Below are 16,233 nucleotides of genomic sequence, written 5' to 3'. Positions count from 1 at the left end.
GTTAAGGTATTCAATCAAAACAAGTGACATCAAATCAGCTTATAGAGTGGGTATCAAATCATCTGGTATATATAACAGGAAAATTCGTGTTAAACTTGATAGCTGCTCCCGCAAGTCAAACCTTATCAGAACTGCGGTCTCTTGTAAATCCACTGTTTATGTGAATGAATGTCTGACCAGGTTCAGACAAAATCTCTTACTTAAACTGTGTGGTTTCTGCAAAAATTCCCCAGTAATTAAATATTGTTTTGTGCGAGATGGTAAAATTATAGCTAGGAGGACTGACACTGGAAAAACATGTAAAAACCACTGAAGCTCACCTCAATCCTTTCCTGAATGACTGTGGGATAACAGCTGAATAACCAGAATTCAAATTATAATCTCATTTAACGACCAATGTGAACTATAGCTCTGCCTTTCCTTTCAAAAGGTTATAACTTTATTTTTTTTAATTGTCATCTTTATTATTATTATCTCTTTTATTCTTGTTTTTTACTCTATTTCTTTTTTATATATACTCTATACTCCCTTGTTCCATTGTACACTGGCTCTGCCTGTGTCTTCTAGTGTAAACTTTATCATTCAGTGTACCTGAGTGTATCTCTATACTCCCTTGTTCCATTGTACACTGGCTCTGCCTGTGTCCTCTAGTGTAAACTTTATCATTCAGTGTACCTGAGTGTATCTCTATACTCCCTTGTTCCATCGTACACTGGCTCTGCCTGTGTCTTCTAGTGTAAACTTTATCATTCAGTGTACCTGAGTATATACTCTATACTCCCTTGTTCCACTGTACACTGGCTCTGCCTGTGTCCTCTAGTGTAAACTTTATCATTCAGTGTACCTGAGTATATACTCTATACTCCCTTGTTCCATTGTACACTGGCTCTGCCTGTGTCCTCTAGTGTAAACTTTATCATTCAGTGTACCTGAGTGTATCTCTATACTCCCTTGTTCCATCGTACACTGGCTCTGCCTGTGTCCTCTAGTGTAAACTTTATCATTCAGTGTACCTGAGTATATACTCTATACTCCCTTGTTCCATTGTACACTGGCTCTGCCTGTGTCCTCTAGTGTAAACTTTATCATTCAGTGTACCTGAGTATATACTCTATACTCCCTTGTTCCATTGTACACTGGCTCTGCCTGTGTCCTCTAGTGTAAACTTTATCATTCAGTGTACCTGAGTGTATACTCTATACTCCCTTGTTCCATTGTACACTGGCTCTGCCTGTGTCCTCTAGTGTAAACGTTATCATTCAGTGTACCTGAGTGTATACTCTATACTCCCTTGTTCCATTGTACACTGGCTCTGCCTGTGTCCTCTAGTGTAAACTTTATCATTCAGTGTACCTGAGTGTATCTCCAATTAATCTACTTCATTTTGTTTAGTGTAACTTTAGTAATCAACTATAGTGTACTTATAATATTATAGTAGTAAGCTATTTGTTTTATAGATTTATTAATTGCTAATTGATTTTTCTTGGTCATCTATTGCTAATTTAGTTCATTTTTACTTTTCTTAAGTTCCCATTAAGTTTATATTACTTAAATTATCATTAAGTTGATATTACTTTAGAATATTTTTATTCTACTTTTTCTTTGTAACCCCAGGTTGTTACATAGCCTCACCACCCTTGTAACCCCAGGTTGTTACATAGCCTCACCACCCTTGTAACCCCAGGTTGTTACATAGCCTCACCACCCTTGTAACCCAGGTTGTTACATAGCCTCACCACCCTTGTAACCCAGGTTGTTACATAGCCTCACCACCCTTGTAACCCAGGTTGTTACATAGCCTCACCACCCTTGTAACCCCAGGTTGTTACATAGCCTCACCACCCTTGTAACCCCAGGTTGTTACATAGCCTCACCACCCTTGTAACCCCAGGTTGTTACATAGCCTCACCACCCTTGTAACCCCAGGTTGTTACATAGCCTCACCACCCTTGTAACCCCAGGTTGTTACATAGCCTCACCACCCTTGTAACCCCAGGTTGTACATAGCCTCACCACCCTTGTAACCCCAGGTTGTTACATAGCCTCACCACCCTTGTAACCCAGGTTGTTACATAGCCTCACCACCCTTGTAACCCAGGTTGTTACATAGCCTCACCACCCTTGTAACCCAGGTTGTTACATAGCCTCACCACCCTTGTAACCCAGGTTGTTACATAGCCTCACCACCCTTGTAACCCCAGGTTGTTACATAGCCTCACCACCCTTGTAACCCAGGTTGTTACATAGCCTCACCACCCTTGTAACCCAGGTTGTTACATAGCCTCACCACCCTTGTAACCCAGGTTGTTACATAGCCTCACCACCCTTGTAACCCCAGGTTGTTACATAGCCTCACCACCCTTGTAACCCCAGGTTGTTACATAGCCTCACCACCCTTGTAACCCCAGGTTGTTACATAGCCTCACCACCCTTGTAACCCAGGTTGTTACATAGCCTCACCACCCTTGTAACCCCAGGTTGTTACATAGCCTCACCACCCTTGTAACCCCAGGTTGTTACATAGCCTCACCACCCTTGTAACCCAGGTTTGTTACATAGCCTCACCACCCTTGTAACCCCAGGTTGTTACATAGCCTCACCACCCTTGTAACCCCAGGTTGTTACATAGCCTCACCACCCTTGTAACCCAGGTTGTTACATAGCCTCACCACCCTTGTAACCCAGGTTGTTACATAGCCTCACCACCCTTGTAACCCAGGTTGTTACATAGCCTCACCACCCTTGTAACCCCAGGTTGTTACATAGCCTCACCACCCTTGTAACCCCAGGTTGTTACATAGCCTCACCACCCTTGTAACCCCAGGTTGTTACATAGCCTCACCACCCTTGTAACCCAGGTTGTTACATAGCCTCACCACCCTTGTAACCCAGGTTGTTACATAGCCTCACCACCCTTGTACCCCAGGTTGTTACATAGCCTCACCACCCTTGTAACCCCAGGTTGTTACATAGCCTCACCACCCTTGTAACCCAGGTTGTTACATAGCCTCACCACCCTTGTAACCCCAGGTTGTTACATAGCCTCACCACCCTTGTAACCCCAGGTTGTTACATAGCCTCACCACCCTTGTAACCCCAGGTTGTTACATAGCCTCACCACCCTTGTAACCCAGGTTGTTACATAGCCTCACCACCCTTGTAACCCCAGGTTGTTACATAGCCTCACCACCCTTGTAACCCCAGGTTGTTACATAGCCTCACCACCCTTGTAACCCCAGGTTGTTACATACGCCTCACCACCCTTGTAACCCAGGTTGTTACATAGTCTCACCACCCTTGTAACCCCAGGTTGTTACATAGCCTCACCACCCTTGTAACCCAGGTTGTTACATAGCCTCACCACCCTTGTAACCCCCAGGTATGTTACATAGCCTCATCCACACCGTGGTAACTACCCAGGATTGTTACATAGCCTCACCACCCTTGTTAACCCCAGGTTGTTACATAGCCTCAACCACCCTTGTAACCCCAGGTTGTTACATAGCCTCACCACCCTTGTAACCCCAGTTGTTACATAGCATCACCACCCTTGTAACCCAGGTTGTTACAGAGCCTCACCACTCTTGTAACCCAGGTTGTTACATAGCCTCACCACCCTTGTAACCCAGGTTGTTACAGTAGCCTCACGCCACCCTTGTAACCCCAGGTTGTTACATAAAGACCTCACCACCCTTGTAACCCAGGTTGTTACATAGCCTCACCACCCTTGTAACCCAGGTTGTTACATAGCCTCACCACCCTTGTAACCCCAGGTTGTTACATAGCCTCACCACCCTTGTAACCCAGGTTGTTACATAGCCTCACCACCCTTGTAACCCAGGTTGTTACATAGCCTCACCACCCTTGTAACCCAGGTTGTTACATAGCCTCACCACCCTTGTAACCCAGGTTGTTACATAGCCTCACCACCCTTGTAACCCAGGTTGTTACATAGCCTCACCACCCTTGTAACCCAGGTTGTTACATAGCCTCACCACCCTTGTAACCCAGGTTGTTACATAGCCTCACCACCCTTGTAACCCAGGTTGTTACATAGCCTCACCACCCTTGTAACCCAGGTTGTTACATAGCCTCACCACCCTTGTAACCCAGGTTGTTACATAGCCTCACCACCCTTGTAACCCAGGTTGTTACATAGCCTCACCACCCTTGTAACCCAGGTTGTTACATAGCCTCACCACCCTTGTAACCCAGGTTGTTACATAGCCTCACCACCCTTGTAACCCCAGGTTGTTACATATGCCTCACCACCCTTGTAAACCCAGGTTGTTACATAGCCTCACCACCCTTGTAACCAGGTTGTTACATAGCCTCACCACCCTTGTAACCCCAGGTTGTTACATAGCCTCACCACCCTTGTAACCCCAGGTTGTTACATAGCCTCACCACCCTTGTAACCCAGGTTGTTACATAGCCTCACCACCCTTGTAACCCAGGTTGTTACATAGCCTCACCACCCTTGTAACCCAGGTTGTTACATAGCCTCACCACCCTTGTAACCCAGGTTGTTACATAGCCTCACCACCCTTGTAACCCAGGTTGTTACATAGCCTCACCACCTTGTAACCCCAGGTTGTTACATAGCCTCACCACCCTTGTAACCCAGGTTGTTACATAGCCTCGACCACCCTTGTAACCCAGGTTGTTACATAGCCTCACCACCCTTGTAAACCCAGGTTGTTACATAGCCTCACCACCCTTGTAACCCCGGTTGTTACATAGCCTCACCCACCCTTTGTAACCCCAGGTTGTTACATAGCCTCACCACCCTTGTAACCCAGGTTGTTACATAGCCTCACCACCCTTGTAACCCCAGGTTGTTACATAGCCCTCACCACCCCTTGTAACCCAGGTTGTTACATAGCCTCACCACCCTTGTAACCCAGGTTGTTACATAGCCTCACCACCCTTGTAACCCAGGTTGTTACATAGCTCACCACCCTTGTAACCCAGGTTGTTACCATAGCCTCACCACCCTTGTAACCCAAGGTTGTTACATAGCCTCACCACCCTTGTAACCCAGGTTGTTACATAGCCTACACCACCCCTTGTAACCCAGGTTGTTACATAGCCTCACCACCCTGTAAACCCAGGTTGTTACATAGCCATCACCACCCTTGTAAACCCCAGGTTGTTACATAGCTCACCACCCTTAGGTAACCCAGGTTGGTAACATTAGCCTCACACCCCTGTAACCCAGGGTTGTTTAACATACGCCTCACCACCCTTGTAACCCAGGTTGTTACATAGCCTCACCACACATTGTAACCCAGTTGTTACATACCTCACCACCCTTGTAACCCAGGTTGTTACATAGCCTCACCACCCTTGTAACCCCAGGTTGTTACATAGCCTCACCACCCCTTGGAACCCCAGGTATGTTACATAGCCTCACCACCCTTGTAACCCAGGTTGTTACATAGCCTCACCACCCTTGTAACCCCAGGGTTGTTACATAGCCTCACCACCCTTGTAACCCAGGTTGTTACATAGCCTCACCACCCTTGTAACCCCAGGTTGTTACATAGCCTCACCACCCTTGTAACCCAGGTTGTTACATAGCCTCACCACCCTTGTAACCCAGGTTGTTACATAGCCTCACCACCCTTGTAACCCCAGGTTGTTACATAGCCTCACCACCCTTGTAACCCCAGGTTGTTACATAGCCTCACCACCCTTGTAACCCAGGTTGTTACATAGCCTCACCACCCTTGTAACCCAGGTTGTTACATAGCCTCACCACCCTTGTAACCCAGGTTGTTACATAGCCTCACCACCCTTGTAACCCAGGTTGTTACATAGCCTCACCACCCTTGTAACCCAGGTTGTTACATAGCCTCACCACCCTTGTAACCCAGGTTGTTACATAGCCTCACCACCCTTGTAACCCAGGTTGTTACATAGCCTCACCACCCTTGTAACCCAGGTTGTTACATAGCCTCACCACCCTTGTAACCCAGGTTGTTACATAGCCTCACCACCCTTGTAACCCAGGTTGTTACATAGCCTCACCACCCTTGTAACCCAGGTTGTTACATAGCCTCACCACCCTTGTAACCCAGGTTGTTACATAGCCTCACCACCCTTGTAACCCAGGTTGTTACATAGCCTCACCACCCTTGTAACCCAGGTTGTTACATAGCCTCACCACCCTTGTAACCCAGGTTGTTACATAGCCTCACCACCCTTGTAACCCAGGTTGTTACATAGCCTCACCACCCTTGTAACCCAGGTTGTTACATAGCCTCACCACCCTTGTAACCCAGGTTGTTACATAGCCTCACCACCCTTGTAACCCAGGTTGTTACATAGCCTCACCACCCTTGTAACCCAGGTTGTTACATAGCCTCACCACCCTTGTAACCCAGGTTGTTACATAGCCTCACCACCCTTGTAACCCAGGTTGTTACATAGCCTCACCACCCTTGTAACCCAGGTTGTTACATAGCCTCACCACCCTTGTAACCCAGGTTGTTACATAGCCTCACCACCCTTGTAACCCAGGTTGTTACATAGCCTCACCACCCTTGTAACCCAGGTTGTTACATAGCCTCACCACCCTTGTAACCCAGGTTGTTACATAGCCTCACCACCCTTGTAACCCAGGTTGTTACATAGCCTCACCACCCTTGTAACCCAGGTTGTTACATAGCCTCACCACCCTTGTAACCCAGGTTGTTACATAGCCTCACCACCCTTGTAACCCAGGTTGTTACATAGCCTCACCACCCTTGTAACCCAGGTTGTTACATAGCCTCACCACCCTTGTAACCCAGGTTGTTACATAGCCTCACCACCCTTGTAACCCAGGTTGTTACATAGCCTCACCACCCCTGTAACCCAGGTTGTTACATAGCCTCACCACCCTTGTAACCCAGGTTGTTACATAGCCTCACCACCCTTGTAACCCAGGTTGTTACATAGCCTCACCACCCTTGTAACCCAGGTTGTTACATAGCCTCACCACCCTTGTAACCCAGGTTGTTACATAGCCTCACCACCCTTGTAACCCAGGTTGTTACATAGCCTCACCACCCTTGTAACCCAGGTTGTTACATAGCCTCACCACCCTTGTAACCCAGGTTGTTACATAGCCTCACCACCCTTGTAACCCAGGTTGTTACATAGCCTCACCACCCTTGTAACCCAGGTTGTTACATAGCCTCACCACCCTTGTAACCCAGGTTGTTACATAGCCTCACCACCCTTGTAACCCCAGGTTGTTACATAGCCTCACCACCCTTGTAACCCAGGTTGTTACATAGCCTCACCACCCTTGTAACCCCAGGTTGTTACATAGCCTCACCACCCTTGTAACCCCAGGTTGTTACATAGCCTCACCAACCCTTGTAACCCAGGTTGTTACATAGCCTCACCACCCTTGTAACCCAGGTTGTTACATAGCCTCACCACCCTTGTAAACCCCAGGTTGTTACATAGCCTCACCACCCTTGTAACCCCAGGTTGTTACATAGCCTCACCACCCTTGTAACCCAGGTTGTTACATAGCCTCACCACCCTTGTAACCCCAGGTTGTTACATAGCCTCACCACCCTTGTAACCCCAGGTTGTTACATAGCCTCACCACCCTTGTAACCCAGGTTGTTACATAGCCTCACCACCCTTGTAACCCAGGTTGTTACATAGCCTCACCACCCTTGTAACCCAGGTTGTTACATAGCCTCACCACCCTTGTAACCCAGGTTGTTACATAGCCTCACCACCCTTGTAACCCCAGGTTGTTACATAGCCTCACCACCCTTGTAACCCAGGTTGTTACATAGCCTCACCACCCTTGTAACCCCAGGTTGTTACATAGCCTCACCACCCTTGTAACCCAGGTTGTTACATAGCCTCACCACCCTTGTAACCCAGGTTGTTACATAGCCTCACCACCCTTGTAACCCCAGGTTGTTACATAGCCTCACCACCCTTGTAACCCCAGGTTGTTACATAGCCTCACCACCCTTGTAACCCCAGGTTGTTACATAGCCTCACCACCCTTGTAACCCAGGTTGTTACATAGCCTCACCACCCTTGTAACCCAGGTTGTTACATAGCCTCACCACCCTTGTAACCCAGGTTGTTACATAGCCTCACCACCCTTGTAACCCCAGGTTGTTACATAGCCTCACCACCCTTGTAACCCCAGGTTGTTACATAGCCTCACCACCCTTGTAACCCAGGTTGTTACATAGCCTCACCACCCTTGTAACCCAGGTTGTTACATAGCCTCACCACCCTTGTAACCCAGGTTGTTACATAGCCTCACCACCCTTGTAACCCAGGTTGTTACATAGCCTCACCACCCTTGTAACCCAGGTTGTTACATAGCCTCACCACCCTTGTAACCCAGGTTGTTACATAGCCTCACCACCCTTGTAACCCCAGGTTGTTACATAGCCTCACCACCCTTGTAACCCCAGGTTGTTACATAGCCTCACCACCCTTGTAACCCCAGGTTGTTACATAGCCTCACCACCTTGTAACCTCCAGGTTGTTACATAGCCTCACCACCCTTGTAAACCCCAGGTTGTTACATAGCCTCACCACCCCTGTTTTTTTTTTTCAACCCCCAGGTTGTTACATAGCCTCACCACCCTTGTAACCCAGGTTGTTACATAGCCTCACCACCCTTGTAACCCAGGTTGTTGTTACTATTAGCCTCACCACCCTTGTAACCCCAGGTTGTTACATAGCCTCACCACACCTTGTAACCCCAGGTTGTTACATAGCCTCACCACCCTTGTAACCCCAGGTTGTTACATAGCCTCACCACCCTTGTAACCCAGGTTGTTACATAGCCTCACCACCCTTGTAACCCAGGTTGTTACATAGCCTCACCACCCTTGTAACCCCAGGTTGTTACATAGCCTCACCACCCTTGTAACCCAGGTTGTTACATAGCCTCACCACCCTTGTAACCCCAGGTTGTTACATAGCCTCACCACCCTTGTAACCCCAGGTTGTTACATAGCCTCACCACCCTTGTAACCCAGGTTGTTACATAGCCTCACCACCCTTGTAACCCAGGTTGTTACATAGCCTCACCACCCTTGTAACCCCAGGTTGTTACATAGCCTCACCACCCTTGTAACCCAGGTTGTTACATAGCCTCACCACCCTTGTAACCCAGGTTGTTACATAGCCTCACCACCCTTGTAACCCAGGTTGTTACATAGCCTCACCACCCTTGTAACCCAGGTTGTTACATAGCCTCACCACCCTTGTAACCCAGGTTGTTACATAGCCTCACCACCCTTGTAACCCCAGGTTGTTACATAGCCTCACCACCCTTGTAACCCAGGTTGTTACATAGCCTCACCACCCTTGTAACCCAGGTTGTTACATAGCCTCACCACCCTTGTAACCCCAGGTTGTTACATAGCCTCACCACCCTTGTAACCCAGGTTGTTACATAGCCTCACCACCCTTGTAACCCAGGTTGTTACATAGCCTCACCACCCTTGTAACCGCCAGTTTGTTACATAGCCTCACCACCTTGTAACCCAGGTTGTACATAGCCTCCCACCCTTGAACCCAGGTTGTTACATAGCCTCACCACCCTTGTAACCAGGTTGTTACATAGCCTCACCACCCTTGTAACCCAGGTTGTTACATAGCCTCACCACCCTTGTAACCCCAGGTTGTTACATAGCCTCACCACCCTTGTAACCCAGGTTGTTACATAGCCTCACCACCCTTGTAACCCAGGTTGTTACATAGCCTCACCACCCCTTGTAACCCCAGGTTGTTACATAGCCTCACCACCCTTGTAACCCCAAGGTTGGTACATAGCCTCTCCACCCTTGTAACCCCAGGTTTTTAAGCCTCACCACCCTGAAAGGTAAGCCTCACCACCCTTGTAAACCCCCAGGTTGTTACATAGGGCCTCACCACCCTTGTCACCCCAGGGTTGTTTACATAGCCTCACCACCACTTGTAACCCCAGGTTTGTTACGATAGCCTCACACCCTTGTAACCCCAGGTTGTTTACATAGCCCTCAACCACCCTTGTACCCCAGGTTGGTTACATAGCCTCCACCACCCTGTGTAAACCCCAGGTTGTTACAATAGCCTCACCACCCTTGTACCCCCAGGTTGTTACATAGCGGCTCACCCCCCTTGTAACCCCAGGTGTTACATCGCTCACCACCCTTGGTAACCCCAGGTTGTTATCATAGCCCTCACCACCCTATGTAAACCCCAGGTTGTTACATAGCCTCACCACCTTGAACACACCCAGGTTAGTTACATAGCCTCACCACCCTTGCTCCACTGTGCTCTTGGCTCTGCCTGTGTCTCCTAGTGCAAATTATTACCTTCAGTGTACCTGAAAGTACCCTTAAGCAACCTACCACATTTTGTGTATAGTTTTATATATTCTTTTTTTCATATCTAGTTCTTTTACAATTGTCTTTTTTTTCTGTAAAACAGCCCTCTTATGCAAACTATTATAGCCCCAGACCTTAACCTCTTTTATTATTATTATTATTACTATTATTATAAATTAAAACAATTGTAACCTCTCCTGTGTTCTATTACATCTGTCCAAGAAGAGTTTCAGGACAGGGTTTGCACTTAAAAAAAGTGTTTTATAAACGTAATTTACACAAGAGAATGTATGGAGTGAATTTATGTTTAACATGTCTAGGGATTTGAAGAGGGGAGCTGTGTGTTGTCTGAAAGCAGACTTAGTTATTGTCCTGATAGCAGAATTTTGCTGGATGATGATGGGCTTGAGGTAGTTTGCAGAGGTTGAACCCCAAGCACAGATACCATAAGTAAGATAGGGATAGATAAGTGCATAATAGAGTGAGAGGAGAGCAGAGTAGGATACATAATATCTGATCTATGAGAGTATACCAACTGTTTTAGAAACCTTTTTAGTTATGTGTTGTATGTGGGTGCTGAAGTTGAGTCTCTTGTCTAAGTACAGGCCAAGAATTGGATGAACCATAGATGTGCGGCCCCTCTTTTTTTTTTTTTTTTGTTTGAGATATATACAAGAGTTGTTACATTCTTGTACAGCCACTAGTACGCGTAGCGTTTCGGGCAAGTCCCTGGAATACGATCCCCGCCGCGAAGAATCGTTTTTTCATCCAAGTACACATTTTACTGTTGAGTTAAACAGAGGATACAGTTAAGGAATTGCGCCCAGTAAATCCTCCCCGGCCAGGATACGAACCCATGACATAGCGCTCGCGGAACGCCAGGCGAGTGTCTTACCACTACACCACGGAGACTGTTGCATGATAGTATGATAGACTGAGGATAGACTGTTGCTCTTGCATGATAGTATGATGATAGATGGAATTACTGGTGTCGATTTCACTTTGCCTCAGATCTACAAGATCTTGTTGAAGTTCTCGGTGTACTGCTGCTCTCAGATTGCTCATTGACAATCCAAGGTTACACTCAACGGCTCCTTTAAAGGCAGATTCTTTAGCTAACTCATCAGCTCTATCATGCATTCGGAGGCCAACATGAGATGGAGACCACATGGTCTCCATCTCCATCCATGGGGGCCTGGTAGCCTGGTGAATAGTGCGCAGGACTCGTAATTCTGTGGCGCGGGTTCGATTCCCGTACCAGGCAGAAACAAATGGGCAAAGTTTCTTTCACCCTGAATGCCCCTGTTACCTAGCAGTAAATAGGTACCTGGGAGTTATTCAGCTGTCACGGGCTGCTTCCTGTGGTGTGTGTGTGTGGTGTGGAAAAAAAGTAGTTAGTAACCAGTAAACAGTTAATGGACAGTTGAGAGGCGGGCCGAAAGAGCAGAGCTCAACCCCCGCAAACACAACTAGGTGAATACATGAAATGGACTCTGTTACCATCTTTAATAATTTTGTTGTATTTGTGTCTAGCTTCGGACACGAGCATGTTACAGTCTTAAAGAGTTGACAGCATTTAAGGATGATAAGGAGTCACTTACACTTAATGTATCAAGTTTGGAGACTTGTACACATTTCAGTGCAAGGAGCAAGGCAAATAGTTCAGTCTGAAGGGTAGAGGCCCAGTTGTTTATACGGACTCCCCACTCAAAGTACAAGCCATCGCCCATTGTCAGCACAACTGCACTTCCAGCTGCACCCGTGGTGCGGTGTAGGGAACCATTAGTGTATATGATTTGAGAGAGAGAATGCTCTGTGGACAGAGCATCAATATGGCTTAAGGCGTTGAGCTTTGCCTCAAGACGAAGCTTGGGCTGATCTCTAATTTGCTTCTTGGGTGGAAAGGGAGGGATTAAAACTGGAAAGGGTGTAATCTCCCACGGTGCAGGAAAGTGCCGTTGTTGTTTCTCTTGGTACAAATCATAAACCCCATACATTCTGAGTTCAGTTCCAGTTTTAGTTATCCATTTGGAACAATGCTGACCTTCTACAAGCAATTCTGGAGGGCTTCTGTACAAGGATTAGGATGAGTTAGCCTAAGCATTTTTATACCAATTTGACAGTTAATTTCAGTAACACGATCAACAACGCTCGGAATATTAAGTTCCTTTCTCATATTAAGTATCTTTGTGGTACGAGGGCACCCAAGGATTATCCTCAAAGCTTCGTTCTGCAATTTTTCAAGCTCTCTAAGCTTTCTTTCAGGCATCAAAACAATCAGAGGTGCAGCATAATCCATTAAAGATCTGATGTATGCAAAGTACATCATTTTGACAATTCTGACATTGGCACCATAGCCTGAGTGATAACCTGCAACAGCCTTGAGAGCTCGGAGCCTCTCTTTATACTGACGACAGAGTCTGAATACAACAGGACCATACAATGGCGCCTCAAGGCCAAGGTATTTGAATCTGTTTACATAGTCAAGCTGGGAGCTGTAGCGAGTTGATTATCCCAATAATATACTCGCTCCAAATGCATTGTTAATATTCCTGTCAACCTTTGGAGATGAATGAGGTGAGGCGTTGCCCGGGCAACACGGTGAGGTGTTGCCCGAGCATATAAGTAGCAGAATAGCAAACATTAACTTGTCTACTTTCAAGTGTGGTCTAGAGCAGACACTTGCGAGATACTGTACCGACGCTCAGTGCGCTCAACTCACACCAAAGTATCACCTGTGTACTTCTGTATATTCGACCAAATATATATATAGTATCTTAGTGTCTGTGTTTATTTGTCACCATACTTTACGTAACAATAGAACCGTTACATTGGTGACCCCAGAGAGTTTCGACGATACCCAGCCACGATGGACTACAACATGGACTCTCACTGGACCTCTACTGCTACTGTTTGCTGTGATGGAACACTGCCAACACCCTCGCCACAGCTATGATTTTCATCGCGTCCATCTCTGCATTTTCATCTACTACGGCTTGCTGCTCCACGATCGTTACTCACTCATCTGACAGCCTCATCAATGATTACATCATGTTGGATCTACAGCTTGTCCTGCCGACTCTCCGTCGCTGCCAGGGCACTGCTTGTCCTACGCCCACGACAGCTGCTCTGTCATCAGATTCATCTACACGTTCACTGCATTTTGATACTCGGCCGACTCAAGCCCTTTGCGCAGTACAGGACTTACAGCTTGCGTTTCCGACACTTCGTCGCTTTCAGGACAATTCAGCTCTAGATGTGATTACCTCGTTGTCCTAACTACGTGCCTACATTACCTCCTAATGTCCTGGTGCCCGAGCCCATCCGCCCCGGATCTAAATGCTCCACCAGCGACCCAAGGACGCAACAATTATGCACATTCTTCTCTCCTGCTACACCGAGCTTGTCCACACACTGCCTACATCTTTTGGTACCAGACTACAATTTCCACAGTCAACAATGTAGTACTCGGCGTGTACAGTCCTAATCAACCCAAGACGCTACAGCTTCGACACAGAGCAGACAGCAGACTACGACGGCATCGAGCCGCCACGCTCTCGCTCCCCGAGTTCAGACACTCACAATTCTCAAATCGAGCCGCCACGCTCTCCCACATAGAGCTCCACGACTCCGGCCTCACTCAGCTCTCTGCTCTGCTCCAGGCTTCGTCTCAACGTCTGTGACACTGCTGTATCCAGAGACACATCCGCCGACTACGCAGTTCACTTTTCGACCACAGTTACCAGCAGCACCGCCACCTACGACAACGGACGATCCTGTACGACCTCCCACCCTACAACCCCAGTTACCAGCCGCACCACAACCTGATCCTACGACGACGGACGATCCTGTGCGACCTCCCACCCTACGACCCCAGTTAGATGACATCAGTGAAGAGGAGGAAGTTAACTTTGATGGTTATGTAACGCGAGCAGGGCGTACAATTCACCGACCAGCTAAGTTCCTTGATCAAGTATTTTTCCTTTCATCCCCTGAGGGGGAGTTCTGTAGCGAGTAGATTATCCCAATAATATACTCGCTCCAAATGCATTGTTAATATTCCTGTCAACCTTTGGAGATGAATGAGGTGAGGCGTTGCCTGGGCAACACGGTGAGGTGTTGCCCGAGCATATAAGCAGCAGAATAGCAAACATTAACTAGTCTACTTTCAAGTGTGGTCTAGAGCAGACACTTGCGAGATACTGTACCGACGCTCAGTGCGCTCAACTCACACCAAAGTATCACCTGTGTACTTCTGTATATTCGACCATATATATATATATAGTATCTTAGTGTCTGTGTTTATTTGTCACCATACTTTACGTAACAATAGAACCGTTACAGAGCCATCAGACAGTTGCATCTTGCGAACAGCTCCTCCCTGCCTGGGTGGGCGCCGATTGTGTATCTTTGTTTTCTCTGCTGAGATAACTAAACCTAAGAAAACAAGAAACCTTTCACTATGACCTGCTACCTATTACCACAGTCTTACCTTTGACCTGCTACCCATTACCATAGTCTTGCCTTTGACCTGCTACCCATTACCATAGTCTTACCTTTGACCTGCTACCCATTACCATAGTCTTACCTTTGACCTGCTACCCATTACCATAGTCTTGCCTTTGACCTGCTACCCATTACCATAGTCTTACCTTTGACCTGCTACCCATTACCATAGTCTTACCTTTGACCTGCTACCCATTACCATAGTCTTACCTTTGACCTGCTACCCATTACCATAGTCTTACCTTTGACGTGCTACCCATTGGTAACGTGGGCTTCCCTGCGCCTTACCGTCATAGTCGCGAGCGTTCAAGAGGCTCTGGTGATTATCGAGGAAATGCTGAACATCACTACACCCCCAGAGAGGTCCCTCGCTCTCGTCACAGGCGGAGCTGGCGACGTAGTGGAGGACGGTTCGTCCCTGGGCGTCCCTGGCCACGGCTAGCAAGTCATGGGCGTGGAGGAGGGAGTTCACACCCCCGCGGCCCCAGTACAAGCCGCGCCTCGCTGCCTCCATCACCTCCTCCACTCGCTCCTCGTATGTCTGTCATCGACCAATCAACATCAAGAGGAGGTCAATTTAGTGGTGCTTGTTGCAAACGATTGTTGAAAACTGACATGATCTCAGATGGTTTAGCCAAAAATTCATGACTAAAGCTGATTTAGAAACACGAGTACTACAGTAAACAATGTAAATCCGGAAAGCAAAACATACCTTCATAACTTTTATGATTAGATTCTCTCTTGACAAGGGCGGAGTCGCAGACGACAGAGCGTCGACCACTGGCTGGGAGCCCAGAGTGTGGGCTTCCACATGGGTATTTTCGTCTACAGTCAGCTGTTGTGCCACCAGCTCCTGCACCTGCTTGTACTCTCCCCGTAGCACAGCCACGAACAGGTTCGATCTCTGTGGTTGGTGAGAGTTAGAACCATTAAGACGTGTGGTTATGTTAGCACATCGCCTGGACCACTACAAGGTTCTCTCAGTCAATGACTGGCGATACTTTCCCTAAAATGTTTTACTTCTTTCTTTTCATGTGTTAAGGTAACCAGGAAGATCTCCATATGGTCACACATTCCGGCTGGCCTGACATCCATCGCTAAGGTTCTCACACTCCATTTCCATGATTATTTGTATTATCATTTACCTGAACTTACCTAAGGTCCACTAACACTTAAGCGGCTCGACGAGCACAGGAAGCCGGCGGCTTTCAAAGTTCTCCCATTAGCTCCGATGATATTTTCCAGTTGAATTTTAAAATTTAACAGACTTTTGGCATTTACGGCTGCAGCGGGTAGACTGTTCCATGGGTCTACCCGCTCACCCTGTGAGTGAAAAAGCATCTCCTGTTCTCAGTTCCACATTGTGGCTAGT

The 16,233-nt window shown here is 47.3% G+C and overlaps 1 protein-coding gene across 2 annotated transcripts in view; it reads right to left on the bottom strand.

Moving 5' to 3' along the window:
• The window catches only part of LOC123757649 (uncharacterized), a 111,745-nt gene that overhangs the window by 50,254 nt on the left and 45,258 nt on the right, over positions 1-16,233 (bottom strand). For both annotated transcript variants that reach the window (XR_011225814.1, XM_069317631.1), the window contains exons 7-8: positions 15,574-15,765; positions 15,150-15,402 (exon numbers count right to left, since the gene is read on the bottom strand). Coding sequence is in view for 1 of the 2 variants with exons in the window: in XM_069317631.1 (XP_069173732.1) it covers positions 15,150-15,402; positions 15,574-15,765 (445 nt within the window). In the remaining variant the exon portion in view is untranslated. The remainder of the gene's footprint in view (positions 1-15,149; positions 15,403-15,573; positions 15,766-16,233) is intronic.

Source organism: Procambarus clarkii, chromosome 1 (genome assembly GCF_040958095.1).
Source record: "Procambarus clarkii isolate CNS0578487 chromosome 1, FALCON_Pclarkii_2.0, whole genome shotgun sequence".
Taxonomy (NCBI): Eukaryota; Metazoa; Arthropoda; class Malacostraca; order Decapoda; family Cambaridae; genus Procambarus; species Procambarus clarkii.
Note: the sequence above shows the minus strand (reverse complement) of the source record. Positions and strands in the feature narration are given on the sequence as shown.